The sequence below is a fragment of the Pseudopipra pipra genome, chromosome 2 (genome assembly GCF_036250125.1).
Source record: "Pseudopipra pipra isolate bDixPip1 chromosome 2, bDixPip1.hap1, whole genome shotgun sequence".
NCBI classification, from domain to species: Eukaryota; Metazoa; Chordata; class Aves; order Passeriformes; family Pipridae; genus Pseudopipra; species Pseudopipra pipra.
Genome location: NC_087550.1, coordinates 110,132,959 through 110,150,412, shown reverse-complemented (window position 1 = coordinate 110,150,412; position 17,454 = coordinate 110,132,959). Strand labels below are relative to the sequence as shown.

At 35.8% G+C, this 17,454-nt stretch overlaps 1 protein-coding gene across 3 annotated transcripts in view; it reads left to right on the top strand.

Moving 5' to 3' along the window:
• CFAP47 (cilia and flagella associated protein 47) overlaps nucleotides 1–16,862 on the top strand; it is a 281,915-nt gene extending 265,053 nt beyond the window's left edge. For 2 of the 3 annotated variants that reach the window (XM_064646846.1, XM_064646844.1), the window contains one exon: nucleotides 8,052–8,319. In XM_064646846.1, coding sequence (XP_064502916.1) covers nucleotides 8,052–8,130 — 79 coding nt within the window. In that variant the 3' untranslated portion in view covers nucleotides 8,131–8,319. Of the gene's footprint in view, nucleotides 1–8,051; nucleotides 8,320–16,341 lie in introns of those variants that run through there. The other variant, XM_064646845.1, reaches the window with a different exon arrangement.
• Nucleotides 16,863–17,454: the final 592 nt, after the last annotated feature.

The window sequence follows — 17,454 nt, the reverse complement described above, 5'->3', positions numbered from 1 at the left end:
TAACAAAGAGTTTTAACCATAAATCTCTCTGGAATGGTCAAAGGTCATTATTTCCTTTTTGGAATTTATCAGTACAGATGGCTTTTGTCTAATTGGATTTTTAGCCTACATCTACTCACACCTTAGGCTCTGGTTATGATCTAGGCATATGGCTCTTTACATCTTCACTTTTGGTACTGTGTATGGGTGTAGGAATTCAGTCACTCATACATGTTGCATACACAGATCACATCTGGTTGTGTCTATTCCTGTATGTTGAAAAATACATCGAGGACTCTTGATGCTCATAAGTGCATTTTGGACTGATATAACTCCATCACAGTATGTTAGAGATATTTCTAAGGTTCTTACTCTAACTGAAGTATTAAGTGGTTTCAGTAATGTTTTGATGAGGCTTGTGTTCTCTTTGCTCTTATTGGTAAGCCTTTTGTGTAGTCCAGACTTCCCCCTTTCCTCTCCACACAAGCTTTCATTCCTGTAGTTCTAATGGAAGCCAGAGCATCTGCAACTGTGTGTAATTCAGCTACTGTGCTCTCAACATTGACCTGAAATTAAATTTGGTGACAAGTTGAGAATACCTGATACTCATTTCTGCCTTTTGTGTTTGTTGAAATCCTTTTCATTAGTGACCTGAGAGAGACAGATTTAGTTAGATGGCAAAAGGGGTATTAAATCATTTTTATTTGGGGAATAACAATGGAGGTGGTGAAATGCAATTATGTTAGACCTAACACTGAAGAACCTCTCTTCCATGTATCCTTTCTATCCAATGTACTGGCTGAGGCTTTGGGCTATTTTTAGAAATGGTGAGGAAGCTTCTTTTCTTTTACAGTGCCTCTCTTCTGATGCTGCTGCAGTAAAGGACTACAGTACTCTTGCTTTAAAATTTCTTTTGCATTTCTGAGGGTAAAGGCATAGTCCTAACAATCTCATATTTTCATTATTAAATTCTTTGAATAGTGAGTAGCAGACTTGTAATTTTTGTGTGCTTTGAAGAACAGCAATAATTAAGCTGTAAAGTAGCAGAGATGACAGTGTAAGTTCTTTAGTTTATGTTCATCATTACAATTGTGTTGTAAAGGAAAATAGGAGGTTAGGATTATGGGGAAAGATCCTATAGTCATCTTTTCCCCATTTGTTTTAAACATTAAACTCAAATATTATACATGCAAATTTTTTTGTTTTGTTACCCTGCTGAGAACCCAATGCTGAGAAGCTAATTAGCATTAAGATATATATATTACAGTTTGCCTCTAGGATGTGTGTACATTTTATTAACTGAATGTGTATATATATATATATTTGAAATATTGTTGCCTATTTTGTATTTTCTGCACAAAAATCAGGTGCTTCATGGGATATGTTGTGGATTCCTTAAGACTTTAATATTCATGAATACTTACAGTAGATTTTATTAATGGCAGGGAACCTTAATTACTTTGCTGAAGCAATTAAAGTTCTTTAACCATCATTAAAACTTCTGTTCTCAGTCAGCTACATATCAAAACAATTGAAGTTAGATAATTATTTAAATAGCTGTTAGGAATCTTAATTTTGCAAAAGTGACATAGAAAATTAATTTAAAAATGTATTTAGATCAAAGAATGAAATAGAATAGAAAGCCAGTAAGGAAAATAATCATACTTATTTCTTTGAAAAAGTATGTAGCTTTGAAAGAGAACATCATAACCTAATTGAACTAAAGTAAGAAACAGTGACACGGTGCCTGAAGAGCATTTTTTTTAATAGGCTTTGTTCTGTAATCCAACTTCCAAATTTATAATTTACTACATAAACAGTACAGTTCTAACTGAAAAAAAAAGGTATTGCCCCTAATGATAAATTTCAAATAAGCCATAAAATGCTGTGAGGAAAGAAAGGAATTCCTCAGCTGCAGTGACATCTGAGAGCTGGGGTGTGCCTGTCAAGCTGAACTGAAAACCAACAGATCTGAGGGATGGCAAGATGCATCTGGAGCAGGGGGATGCTCTGCAAAGGCTTCTTGGGGTAGTAATCATGGCCAGGCACAAGGTGGAGCTGCCAGGAGGCTGGCAAATCCTTGGAAAAGCATGTATTCCTGTTGGCTTGCAGTTAATTTGCTTTCACTCTGCTGAATTCAGCTAGAGACCTGAGCAATTGCTTTGTAATTCATGTGTGAGACTTCAGAGATATTCTAAAGCAGAAGGCACACACAATAAGTCTTAAATGATAAAATAGGTGTCAGAGTGAACCAGATTGCAGGTAACATTATCAAGCCCTCCAGAAGTCAGGCTTGTGCACCTTTATTACTGAATAATCACTAACTTAGCCTATGGAAGATAGCATATCAAAACCATTTGTCATGCTGTTCTGGAAATAAATGATGCAGCGTGCCAGCCACAGTACCCAGGTGTGGCTTCTCTAAACTTGTCTGTGAAAGCTTGCATATCTTACCAGCAAACAGTACTATTACATATTCAGTAGCTTGGTGGAAACACGTTCTGCCTTGTTCCTGGTAGATTTCTTAATTACTATAGTTTAATGTTATTCTAAATTGTATCTCTTAAACAGAATGAAACACTTTCACATTAAATATCACCTGTGTTGATGTTGACATGAGTTTTATGATTAAAAGCAGAGTGCAGAATCAATACTCAACATTTTTCATTCACAAGCATGAGGAATAGTTACTTTGCTTATTGAGACTATAATTCTGATAATGCCAAAAGATGATAAAAATATGAGGACCATTGCTATATGAAGGTATTAAGACTGTATTCAGTTCTGGAGGATTTTGATTTCATAACCTCTGAGTAATGTTTTGAAACACCTAATATTTGAATTGCAGAAGTCAATTAAGGAAATTGCAGTTCTACCTGGAAATGTTCTCTAACCTAAGAAAATTATTCGCAGCCATCTTCTTCATTAGGAATTTGTCAGAGCCTGGATAGGCATTTGTCAGCCTGTGGGAGGTGGTGAGTGAGTGCCTTTAGATCACTTGTTTTTTATTGCTTTGGGGTTTTTTCCTCTCTTTCACTCACTTAATGGACTATCATTGTTTTGATCCAGGAGTTTTCTTGCCTCTGCTCTTCCCTTACACAGTTCACATAAAAGTTTGGTTTAATTTCATTCCATATACACTGATCATAATTGGTCATATATTTGCTTGTCACCAGTGCAGCATAAATTAAGGGCCAGGAAATATTTGATGCATTACCTGTAATTTCCTGTGGTTTAGGCTTTTTGGAAGTCTTGCAAATTTTATTTGGATTTTGCAGAGTTCACACTGTTTGGAAGCTAACTGGCATACAATATTCCTTGAAATTCCTGATCCTTGCTCCCAATATTTATCACTCTCCTAATGAACATTTTTTGGCAATTAATTAGCATGTAATTCAGTAGCACTTCCAGCCTACAGTGAATACATATAGATGATCTGTGTTTTGCAAATTAATCCCGTGAGTCATGAGCTATCAGTAAAAATGGGTTGGACACAAAAAAAAGTAGGCTTTTACATAAATTATTTGATGACTGTTACCAGTATTTGCTGAATACATTACTTCATGAACATTACTCAGTCAGCCATCAAGATGGTTAAATGACTTACTTAAATAATTTATTTAGTAAAAAGTGGCAGTGTGTGGCTCAGTTTTGAATTCTTAAAAACATTTTTCAGAATGATTTAGCTCTGCAGGTGGCCATTACTCCAACCAAGTGAGCCAAATTATTATTCTCTTCACACTTCTGTTCAGGAATGTTGAGGTTTTGAAAAAAGAAAGTCATCATTTCAGCAAGAAATCCTCCCTCAGATTGTCAAGGACATTCAGAATGTGGTCTGGTCTTTCTTCTTAAATTACGTGTGAAATAGGCCTCGATATTCATCACAGGGAGCCTGGGATTCTTAAATACCTGTGTTTATATCAGATATATCTTCTTAACAGAGATTCTCTTTTATAATTCTCTTCTAGTCAATAGCACAGATTGCAGCAGATTCAATGCCTTCATCTTCAGACTTTGTTACTACCAGAGATAGTATTAGAATTGTTCCAAATTTGGTACAGTAAACTGCATTGCCTTAAAAATAGGAAGACTTCCTCTGATTTGGGAATTTTTTTCCCATTTTTAAGGCAAGTAAATGCAGCTTGCAAGTCAAGTTTTCTTGTTGCAGTTTTCTTATTGGTTAGAATAGTTATTGAAGTTAAGCTGAACAGACTTATACTGAAGAAAATACAGCTTCAGCAGTTTTTGAAAACCTAATATATTACCCTTGGGAATAAAGTATTCTAGTAAAACACATATTTATGGTTGTCTAAGATTTATTGAAAATTACTGAAGTCTAGGTTGTCTTGAAAATTACTGAATTCTGGGTGGTTCTAGTGCTAAACAAAGAACTACTCCAAGTTATGCTGACAGTTATAGTAACTCTTACCCATGTGTGTACCACGTTTCCCCTTTAGCAGAAAGTGCTGAACTGAAACAACTGTATTTTTTTTTAGTTAGTCACTGTGTAAATGCACACTTTTTTCACAATGACCATCTCCGACTGTCTTGGATGGTGATACATGATTTACAATAGATGGACTACCATAATTCATGGTGATAAATTAGGGTGAAGTGTTTTGTTGTTATTGCCCTTTTTTTTTTCTTTTAGCTTGATGGATTCTATCTAAAGGGTTCATGTCATAACACCTGTGATTTCCCCATTGAACCCGATGAGTTTCCATCAGGCAAATACCAATGTCTCCTGCCACAGAACAGCTGATAGAGCAACAGAATAGGCAGGTTTTTTTCACAAAGTCAAGCCACAATCTTTTTTTTTCACTGAACATACAATCTAGGATATCTTTATAGCAAACAGGAAATTAACAAAAGGTTATTACTCCGCAGAAGTCTATATCAGTTATTTGATGCTGATGATAAACGAAGTTGAGAGATGGCATAGTCCACCATTTTTGTTTAAATCCCACTTCAAACTGTTACTAACACTATAGACAGTACAGTTACAATATGGGTAGATTTCATGAGCAGAGATTAATTTTTTTAGTAACTTGATACTCAGTTTAAATTACTGGCTAAAATACCTAACAGATCTTTTCTCTGACCTTGGAATAATCAATGAGACTTGCACACAGTGAATATGACCCTGAGGTTAAATTTTCTTTCAACTCAATTGGTTAGCTGCTGTAGTAAAGGGAGATGAAACATTTCATTTTGTACTGAAGTTAATAAAATAATTAGCTAACTTTGGAGACCCACTTTTCTTAAATGACAGCTTTATCTTTGGACATAAGATACTGATGTTGATTCATGTTGCACCTGCTTTTGCTGGAATTTATCTTTGCAGTCAGTAGAGTTACTAGATCATTTCACAGTATTAAATAAAGATGAGTTAATCTGCTTGTTTTACACAGAATAATATTAAATTTAAATTAGATTTTGATTTTAGAAAAATAGTAATGAAAATTTTGAAAAATTATGCACACATGGTGAAATATGTACTAAGATCTCATGCTTAGTAATCTTATTGGAATAAGGTGAGTCATTCAGCAGACACTATGTAAAATTAGTACTGCCAATTTTGAAGTTTCTTTAAAAATACACAGCAAAAAAACTCATCTAATCTTTCAACACTAGTGCAGAAAAGTATATATTCAGTCACCAAAATGCTGGTTAAAACCAGTTGTCTGACAAGAAGCACTACAATTAGAGATTCATATGGTGATGGCATTTAAGAGCTGTAAGTCTATTCAGCATATCTGTGAAATAGTGTCAATGCTGCATAAGTACATAGCAGAGAACAAAGCCTGTGCTGAAGAGTTTACAGTTTAATGTTCTGAAACTTCTTGTTGAATATCTGCTATATAAATTCAAAACTGCTTGCAGTGATATCCCTTAGCAATGAACTTTATCACTTTAGCAATGAACAGGGTATTAGAACAATAGGAAAAGCATATGAAAGATAACAAAGATAAACATCTAGTCAAACTTTTTCACTGGCAAGTATAAAACTAACATGTAACAAAACTTAATACAGTCAAAGAGCCACTTTAACTTGCTTTTTCCGCCTCTTCTCTATGCTGTTATAACTATGGGATAACTGTAGAGAAATTTAGAGTTTGACTGCTCACCTCTATGGCTTTCATAGTGCTTTACCTAGACCATAATTAATTGACAGAATGCAATAAATAACAAGACAAATAAACACACTATGCTTTGGAAATGGTTGGTAGCATTTATCCTATGTGAGAATTTGTCACAATTTGTATGGGTTTTGTGGCACCTCTCTGCAGACCAGATCTGCTTGGTGTACTGACATGCCCAGCAGCAAAGCAGAAATGGAATGCTCAAACTGGAATGAGCAAATGGGCCACAAAGCCATTTTGGAAGCTGGACTGTTAACTGAGGGAAAAACTCCTGAGCTCTGGGGTGGACTGTTGCACTGATTTCCAGATCGATTTCCAAGTATACACAGCCTCTCTGACCTTTTGTTTCCTTGGATGAAAAATGATGTTAGATGTAATGCTGATATCTACAATTGATTGTTCTGAAGATTAAGTTAGTTTTAAATGGGAGATGAATTACATAAAGTACAACTCTTGCTGCAATGATAAAACCTTATGATTTGAAGCGGGAGAGAAAGGTGACCCTACCAGCAATGTCTCTGTAGTTCAACACATCAGGATAGTACCAACAAACCTGCTCTGGAGCCACAAGCAGCATAGCTGTGTGATTGCAGTGCTGTGCCAAATGTGGAAAGGCAGACCTTGGGAATTTGGAAATATCACTTATTTCATACAACTTCACTGCTCTGAGGCTGCAAAGTCTCTGATATGTTCTATATATTATGTTCATGCACTGTGTTCTATGTTCTGTATAAGAAACAAATTTCACATTTATATTTTAAAAGACTTATACCATGCCTTATTTTTCACTCAGTCTTCCCCACTAGTTTTATCTTGGAAACCAAAAAAAAAAAAAAAACTCCAGACCCTGGGGGATTTGAATTTCCAGCCACTAATTGTGAGGGAATTGATGACAGTGCATGCCTAAAGTGGGCAAGCAATGGTTTGGCCTTCTTTTGCACAGTACAAAGCTGGAAATAATAAACATAATTTGAGAGTTTGCAATATTTCTGTTGTTTGTTTATTTGTGGGTTTTGGGGTTTTTTTTAAAGAAAAGGAGAACAGAAAACTACGATTCAGGAATATACCTTTTCCTAGATGTAAAAACAGGAAAATGCTAAAGACTTGGAATAAAGACCTGCATTCAAGAGCTAAAGTGATACATTTTGAAAGGAAAATGATTGAAAGATCTGAAAAAGTTACACATGAGTTTTTAGCAACCAAAATTCTGCTTCAGGACACAAATGAGGCATGGGAGGTAGATAGTCATACAGCCTTATTATTTATAGAAATAGTAGTCCTTAAGTACAGATAGATGGGATGTGTAGCAAGAATAAAAACCACATGCTCAGAAAGAATCAAGTATCCAAGCATTACAAGTTATGACATAGAAACATATGTTCTCTTCCTAGAGACCAGTTATAAACAGAGAGCAAATGAAGAGTGTCATTTTCAATTCACATAAATACGCTTCAAACTAAAGATTTCAACATGAAACTGCAATTCTCTTGTGCATACTCAGAATCTTCTTCGCTTAGTTTTGTTCGTTACTCTAATGCAAAAATTCCACCTTTGAGAATACCATTATCACCAATAACAAAGCTGCAATTAAATCCTCCAGTATAAACCTGAGGCATTTATATTATAGTATGAAATAATTAAATATTATTGGAAAACAGAGAGAGTTATGGGATTTACTGAATAAAAGAGGCATTTTAGATCAGCCAGGGAAGGTAAATTTCTCATCTTTGTTGTACCTGGTCCTGAATAAACTAAATGTGGTTTCAGTTCTCTCTTTCAGGAGTGCAATTCTCATTCTATGTTATTCCAGTACATTACATGGAAAAGGATAAATATCATTTGAAATCAATGTAGCATCTTAAATCGCTGACAAATTTTCAAGGTATTTGATCCCTGATTATTTTTCATGTCTCTGTTCATTCTTTTCAGACACAATCAATGCAGTGGACATATGAAATCAATGGGCTACCTCCACAGAATATACCACCCACAGTGGCAGCAAAAGTAGTTACTACTGGCACTTACATAAGATCATCCACAGTTCGACAGCGCAATTATTTACGTGAAAATCGGAAACTTATAACCACTGGAGCATCCTCACCAATCAAGGGGGCACCTTTGGTCCTGAGGAAAAAACAGAGAAAGTTATGATCAGTTAATTATTTGGTGAGGAAACAAATAAATTCAGATAAAAGGAGGATGTGGTTTTTTTGTTCTTTTTGGTTTTTTTAAGCACATATGATATGCATTGATTTTATGTTTTACACAGAAGGTTCAGAGTGCCTGAGCTCTAGTAATTATTCTTGTTTTTCTGTAAGGGATTTTGGATGCTTATGTAACAGTTTATTTATATTATGCGGATGTCATCAAGTTCAGAGAAAAAAAACTGAGTTTAAAAAAAAATACCTGAAAATTAGGTAATTCAAACTAGCACTTTGCTTTCTAAGAGGGATATTAGTTTAATGGGACTTCAGTGAGAAGTCTCAATGAACACTCTATGTGGTGTTCAGCATATTACACCCATGGAAACTAAGCAAGAAAAAACAATCCTTGATCTCTTCCACAATAAAGTCCTTACCCAAAGATGGCAATCTTTTGCTAAGGTGAAACAAGATTACATGCCATGTGTCCGGAGCTTTAACACCTGTCAGATTCTCTTGCTTTGGAAAATTTCATTAATTAAGACATCTTTTCTTTGTATAAAATAAGAATCCTATTTTATTCATCCCATAACACTTCAAAATCTTAGATAGTTATACATAGCATAGAGGTAAAATAAAACATCCATCATCAGTATTTTTGTGTTAAATACATTTTGCAGAATGCTTTAGAGTATTGAAATACAGAAGGCTGTGAAAAGTTACTGAGGAATGGAGACAGATTTTTTTTTCCCCTGGAATAAAAAAATCAGCAGTGCTATTCTTAATGCGTTTCTCTTTCCATTCTTTCCATCCATGGATGACTTTAGATGGAAATTTAGGTTTTCTTTGCTCTTGATGCAATGTGGAAAATTAGATCTATACAGACATGTTTGTAAGATAACTGTATGGGTAAACCCTGCCTTCTTTCTTCATTGAGATTGTTTTTCCTGATTTTACTAACAGGATGTAAATTGTATTTGTGCCTTTATTTTGATGGCAGAATGTACTTTTACAAAAAAATTGGCTTGGTGCAGATGAAGGGCTTTCTTGGCACAAATACAGAATGAGCATCGTTGCTCAGGAATGGGGAGCCTGAGAACAACCTATGTAGGTCAGTGCAAATGAGCACCAGTAAAACCATTTTACCGCAATGGGCTTGAGGATTTTGTTTATGCCACACATTTTAGACAAGCTATTACAGAAAATGTTGGGAACATATAAACCAGCAATGGCACTGTTTAATGTCTATTTTAAATGCAGTGTGCCCCATTTTGGTCAGAAACCAGGTAATCCAAAGTAAGAATAAAATCGTTCTTCTAAATTCAGTGCAGAGCACAGGAAAGACATTGTCAATAGTCTTTCCTAGAAGATATTAAGAAACTATTTTAATAATTATCTTAAATGTTACTGGGACCACAAAACCAGCTACATTTCAGAGGAAGGCTCTATCTGCATATATAAATTAAGCAAGTGTTTCTCTGACCGCAAGAAATCAGAATTTATGGATCAGCAACGGTTTCAAAACTAATGATTTGTGTTCAGGAAATATTTCAGTGACAACACTTCTTTGTAAAAGCTTTGTTTTCCTTGTTTTGCTCTTTTAAAGTAATGCTTTCCTATTTAAAATGACACTTTTTAGCAAGATGCTTGAAATTTTGTAATTCTCCCAGAGATAGAATAGCAGGTGGCATAGAGGTGAATCACTTAAAAATTACATGGTGCTCAATCCAGAGATTTTATGCACAATTTGCTTACCTGCACTTGCTGCTACACATATTAGATTTTCTAATTCTGACATACAGTCAAACATCTAAAAAGCCCATTGGCAGATATACAATAGGATAATACCTGAGGGATGTTTTCAAAGGAAGTTTAATTATATTACCTATTTTAAAAGGGGTAGATGCATAATCTATGCTTTCTGGACAAAATTATGTGTTTTTTTCAATATGTACAAGGTCAGTCCTGAGTTATGCAAGATATGCCATTATTGGTTGAATTTGGACATAATATAAAATAATTATTGTATTTTTCTTATTTCTTAGAGTTTAAACAGAACTAAGCATAATTCTTCTAATATTAAGAATATACTTACAAAGGTGATTTAAATAAAGACCATTGTAGCTGTGTGGTTGTAACATCCACAATGTTTTACATATTATCTGCATTCATTTATGGATTACAGTGATTATATAAACTATTAAAAATAAAATCAGTTTTACTTCATAGCTTGACACTTTGCATTTCTATCAGTGTAGTGACAGTATTCTTTATAATGCAAGGGCTAATTCCAAGTACATATCTTAAAAAACAGATTTTAAGCAGCAGCACTGGAGGATTTCCAGAATGATCACTTTTATGCATTCCTTACTTCCTCCTCTTTAGTAGAATTACTGAGCCATTTTGAAAATATGAGAGTTTCAACTTATGGAAGGAAAGGACTGGCATGGGAAAAGATTACAAAATGCTGCTTTTGTTATTTAAACTTAGAGAATTCACTTCAAAGCTTCTGGACCCACCATTAAATCTGAGCTTCAGAACAGCTGGGGAAGCTGTTTGCCATCACCCTGCACCTTAAAAATGTAATCTGCAGAAGAATTTAACTACTGGAGATAGAGCTAAACACAGTCGATGCAGTTAGGGCTCAAGTCTAAAAAAAAGCAGTCCAAATGATTTAGCTACGAATTAATCCTAAATTACTATTCATTATCATAATCTTCTTACAAGGCAATGGGAGAGAATGAACACAGTCTCAAAATTATGGCTTTTGAAGATGCCCCCACAATGTTTTCTGTGCCTTCATGCCACATCAGAACAATCACTACCAGAAATTGGAAGAAAAAAACCCAAAACTTTGTTTCTCCACAGTAGTGCACCATCAGGATCCTTTTCTTCTGTGCAGGTACAGCAGAATCTCAGGTAAATGGGGAGATACTGGTTATTATTGTAAATAATAGGTCTTAATTTTTAATTGCTAATATCAATTAGTGATCTAAAATTACTTCTAATGACCCAACATATATTTTGATTTATAGAAGTATAACATTCACAAAATAAAACAAGTTTTTCAAAGTCACTGTGATACTTATGGCCAATGTCTTAATCATAATCCTATGTGCCACACATGAGTCAGCTGTGCATCTGCTTGTTACTGTCTTAGCAGAAACACAAGTTTCTAACCAGTATAGTCACCATGTGTTTATTTATATTTCTTTCTGCCTTCTCTCTCTATGTCTCACTATAATGATTCATCTACCAGAGTAATTAAAACAAGGATTGAAACCTTATGAAGCAACATTATTGTGTAACATAGAAATTGTTACTTTGGGAGTGAGGTCTACAGTTTTATTTATTATTAAAATACTGTTCAGCTTCTCCAGCTGTTGAGCTCTTGGTTTTATGTTCCATGTCCAGTAGTGGGGACAATCTGCCCTAGGTTGTTGCAGGACTGCACAGTCACAGTATTGGCTTCAAAACAATACAGAGCAATCAACCTTCCAATTGTTAGATGTTCAGCTGAGCTGTATTTGACACAATACCACACAGGGGAATGACACGAGGGTGACATGGAAAATGTCATTAGGATGCCTGCTGTTAGCAGCTCAGGTTGAAGTGAGCTTTGCTGTCACATAACTCAGATTTCAAGACTGCTTGTTCTACTCGTGTCTGAGTCACCATGATATCAATGACACCCTAAGACTATTTTATACCTGATCTCACTAGATATAAAAAGGTTTGTGAATATCAAACTTACCCTTCAAGAATAATAAGAGCCTAATATTAACTCCTGTGCTGGGTCAGATTTTGTCTGAGTCAGGACAATTGAGAGGTAAAGGCTGTTTTAAGCACAGAAGATGATCAGGTAAAGAGCTCACTGGGTCACAGGGCCCTATATATTCCTGCTGCCAACTGCAAGGAAAGGTATTCTTTCAAGACAGCTCTTTGGACCAAAGCCAGGTTAGCAGAGGACATAATGCTGAACCAACAATGCTCTTACTTCAATGAAATAACATGGCAGCAGCCAAATCTGAGCATGCACTTTTTTCCTCTTTGATCACAAACCAAAAATACCAGAAGAAATAGAATGTTTTGACTTACCCTGCACACAGAAAACATCAGGGGAAAAACTGCTCTGTATTTATAAATATTCCTAGGAGAAAGGCTTAGTATTTAGAAACAGAAAGAAAATCCCTGGCTTTGCCTTACTATTTATTTGTCTGTGAGGCATTTCATAATTTTATTTCTCCCTGCAGTGGCTGCTCATTTTAAAATAAATGAGTGAACAGTGTTTTACTGCTGACACAGATCACAGTTTGTTGCTAATGGAATGTTAACTGCTTTTTAAGTAACTCTGAATAAACCTACTGATCCATAGAAGATTCATCTAAAAAGTAATCCAATTCATCTACTAGCTTTGCTGCTTCCACTGTCACGAAACATTTTCTTCTACAGTTTACTTTACTGCAGTTATTGTAATAATGGTAGTGTCAAATTTCCTATAGTAGGATATTTTACATTTTGAGACCATGGCGTGATGACAATGTGGTGAGGTCATGGCAGGACATTGATGCCAAGGTCAGTGCACAGAAGTCTGTCCAAAAAGGACTTTTTGGTGCCTAGGGAAATAAAGACACATGGGGACAAGGACAATCTTTGAGGTTTTCTTTTTTCCTTCCTTATTCCAGGACTTACCTCTTTTCTGTAAAGTACCCAATTTCTCACAGTAAAAAAATAAAATAAAATAAATGTGTCAGTGGAAAACTTGACAAGTAACTGCTCATCCCACCACAGCAGATGCCACCAAATCAGTGTGGTACAAGTCTTAAGTGACAAAGTAAAATCAGATGTATCAAGAAGGGTAAGGCAACAAAGTAAATCCTGCCACTTATTAAATGGATAATGTTCATCACATGGGATCCAATTTACCAATCTGTACAAAAATTTTTTGTAAAAAAAAAAAGTTTTTCCCTTTATTATAACAGATTTGCAGGGTGCCTCTGCTGTAACCTACAGGCCTGATATTGTGAATATGAGCTTGCTGTATTCTGACCCTCAGAATGAGGATATGCAATTATATGATTGTCTCATATAATACTCAAGTGCAAAGTGTACATTGCAAAATTAATGAGAACCTGCAACTGTCCTTGTCAAAAAAGACATAAGAAACAATTTGCTAAACCCACAAGCTTCTTTAAAAGAAGCACTTCAGAAGACAGATTTTCATTTTGAAGAAGCTACTCTGTGAAAAGACTCCTGATGGCCTCTCAATAAACAGAATTTAGGATGAAATGTGAAATTTCCACATTCTTTGATGAGTATAGGGTGCATTCTTCTAGTGCTGTTTAGACATATATATCATAGAATCATAGAATAGTTTGGACTGGAAGGGACCTTTAAAGGTCATCTAATCTAAGCCCCTTGCAATGAACAGGGACATGTTCAACTAGATCAGGTTGCTTAGAGCCCTGTCCAACCTGACCTTGAGAGATGGAGCATCTAGCACCTCTCTGGGCAGCCTGTTTCGGTGTTTCACTGTCCTCATTGTAAAAAATTTCTTCCTTATATCTAGTCTATATCTGCCCTCATTTAGTTTAAAACCATTACTCCTTACCCTATCACAACTGGCCCTATTAAAAAGTCTGTCCCCATCTTTCATGTAAGCACTCCTTAAGTGCTGAAAGTTTCAGTATGGTCTCCCTGGAGCCTTGTACTGGCTTCAAATGTAAAGCCTTTGATTCTAAAATGCTTTTTTTGAGCCATTCGCCTACCTGGCTATTGTTAATTGGTACTTCTATTCTGTTTATCCTTGTCTTACTTCCGCCCTAATATTTGCTATCTAAAAAAAAAAATAAATCAAACCAAACTAAAAAGTCCAACACAAAACCAAGGCTACTCTGCCTAGGTCTGAGTCTTTCTGTGCTCAGCTACCAGGTATTCATCATTATGAAGCAGTTCCTAGTGCACGTGAATCTAAATTGCACAAAAGAGATATTGTGAAGGGGAGACAGAGACAAGCAAGCTACAAAATAAATCTTCATGATAAAGAAATCTCATTGCATAGAAATATATTCTAAGAAAACTTCCCTTAGAGAACAGTATCTGCACACAATAGTAGCTGTATCGTTGCCATATCAGGGATTAATTGCTAGGTGATATGGTGTTGCTGTACTGAAACACAAATCAGCTGCAGAAACATTAGATTAGCTCATTAAAAAATAGTATTAATTGGGGGTGCAACATCTGTAAGAGCTGTTTGGTCATTTACAGGTCACGGAAGTCAAACTGCTCAAGTTAAGTGGCAGGAAGCAACTGGAATTATGATACATATCCGTGCTCCTACCTTGGACCACAGAGGACAAAAGGCTGCACTGAAGCTGCCTGGAGATTCCCTTCCCCTCACTCCCCCCTTTTGCTGTGATGTTTCAGCTGCCAGGATCAGTTGCACTGTTTAAGCCAGAGCTGTAAATAAGAGGGAACAGCTGGGAGATATTGCCACTGGGGGTCCCATGGTTTTAAATATAATCAATCCTTGGTCCGATATAATCCTTATCTTAACTTTCAGAGCAGGCTGCAAATTATCTCTGCACCTTTCCCCAGGTTTATACTAAAAGGAATAAATTACAAAGAGGAAATCTGCATTTAGCTTACTTAGCTTGCTAATGATAGCTGATAGTGAATTGTGATGTTTCTCTTGGGATATTTATCATCAAGTGCATCTAGAATGGTGGTTGGCAACAGTTCTTATCACTTTTCAAAATGTAAAAAAATAAATAACTTGATTATTAACAGAGAGGAACAACAACTGAATAAGCTAGGTAGATTATCAGTGTCTGAATTAATGAATTTAAAGCAGCATGAATGGGGAAAACATGAATGTAACAGACTCATTGGAATTATTTGGGAAGAGAAAGCTTGTAAATGAGGAATAGTTCCACCTTAAAGAAAGTAGGGCAAGTCAGCTGGCACGGAAAACTGACAAGGTTATGGGGGATTATTTAAAGTAGAAACAGGAGGAAAAAAATCAGCAGGTGTTGAGAAACACTTGAGCCAGTCACAGACATCTGCTAGGACTGTCAACACCATGACAGTATCTCTGTCACGATGTAAAAACTAAGAAAAATTATGGTAAATTTGAGGGAAGAAACAGTGCAGATCCCCGTAGTCCATCAAGGAAAATCAGCCAAAGAAATTGTCCAACAATAAAAATAAATAAATACCAAATATAGTTCAAATCTCTGATAGGAAGAAACAAAACAAAAACCATATTGCCAAGGAACAGTACCTTGAGAGAACTGTTGTAATTCTGTCTGTAAAATAGAAAAGACAGAACAGCCCTTAATTGCAGAGTAATGTCGTGACAGTGGCACAGTTCCATGGAAATAGACTTGAGTGTTTGGATGGGAGGAGAACAGTGAGGAGAGTCTGGAAGGATGAGGATACAAGAACTGATGGCTCCCAAGAACGAAAGCGCATTAGCAGGATTACACCACCAGCTGCTGGCTCAAAAGAAACAACACTGCATTCATTATATCGAAGAGATGCAATTAAAAAAGCAAATGCTCCCACCTTCCCCTTAAATCAGACAGACCTATATCTGATAAACTTAGGCAAGGTAACATCTTTTATGGACAAAAGACAGTCAGGGTGTTAAGAAGAAGTCAGTTCCCCAAAAAAATTCCTGTGCATTTGGCTGTTTTCCAGGAAGTATACATGGTAATTAAAGCCATATGAGATAAATTTAGCAAGACAGTATCTTGATACACTATATAACTGTGTCTACGAAAAGTAGTCCAAGAGCAGTGAAGAGAGTACTATTTTTAACATAGTATGAAGGTAACATAAAGAAATAACTGATGTTGAACTTGTGAGCAGATAATGATCATCATTTAAACAAGTTAAAAATGAGATATCAATAAAACCAGAAGAAGTCACAGAGATTTCTCCCCAGATGCCAGTCACAATTGCTGACAAAAATACCACCTTCCATCCCTCACTGTTCTCCTTTATAAATATCACATGTATCTAAATATTAGCATGTAAATACACTAACTGACATATTGCTTTGCTTCTTTCCCCAGGCAAAGAGATATCTTTGAGGAAGAAGAATGTGAGAGTACACAAGGAAATATAAACTTAACCAGTAGTTTTCAATCTCACCCCAAACTCATCGATACTCAACCAGAAGTGATGGGGGTGTGGGCAGTAGAGTGGTGAGGTTGTGCAGCCACAGCTTTGAGCTGGAGGAATACAAGCAAGTGCTGATGAACTGGAGACTGGATGATGAAGAGTTTGGCCTTGCCTGGGAAAAAACATTCAAGACTATAAGTTTGGGAAGCCAGTAGCAGTTGCAATCCAAAATGAAACAACTCCAAAATATCTGGCATTGATTATATGCACTTCCATTTAATTACTATAGCAACTAATTAATGTGCCTAGTGGAGATGATGGTCAGCTGTGGGTGCCAAAGAGGTCAGCTTGCCTAGAGTCATCTTTTCTGCTTGAGAGGGATACAGATCACAGGTACAATTTCATACTAAAAGAAAGAAAGAAATAAAAAAAAATAAAAATACCCTGGTCTTTGTCAGATTTCAGTACCCTAGATTTCTGTAGGATTTGATGAGTGATTAATTTCTCAGTGTTATGTAATAATAAATACCACTGTACCCTCATAATAATTTAATTATAAAATAAGATGTCCTGGATATCAGGTGGAAAACTACTAAGACTATAGAGGCTCCCTTTATAACTGCCAGAATTTATTGTCACCTACCAAAAAGTGATAATACTTTTATCTATTAGCTCCAAATAATGGTCTATTGCAATATTTACTAACACATTTGTTCTCATTAGAACAAGATGGTAAAGAAGTGTTTCAACTTACCAGAAAAGTGATAACTACTTTTTTTTTTGGTTGAAAAAACACCTTCTGTGACACAGCCTATTAGGTTTTAAGAAAAGTCCTGAGCTACACCAGCAAGTGTTTTTTGCTGCTGGTAACAGCACTGGGACACATGTAGGGCCATGCTGATCAACTGTGATGGCAAACTTGATACGTTTCCAAGCATCTAAAATACAATTGTTCAGCTGTGAAACTAATCAGCAAACTGAAACCAACAAAAATAAAAGAGGTCTGAGTAAGGAGACATAATAGATCTCTGCCCACTTTTCCCCTCCTGGAATCATATTGTGGT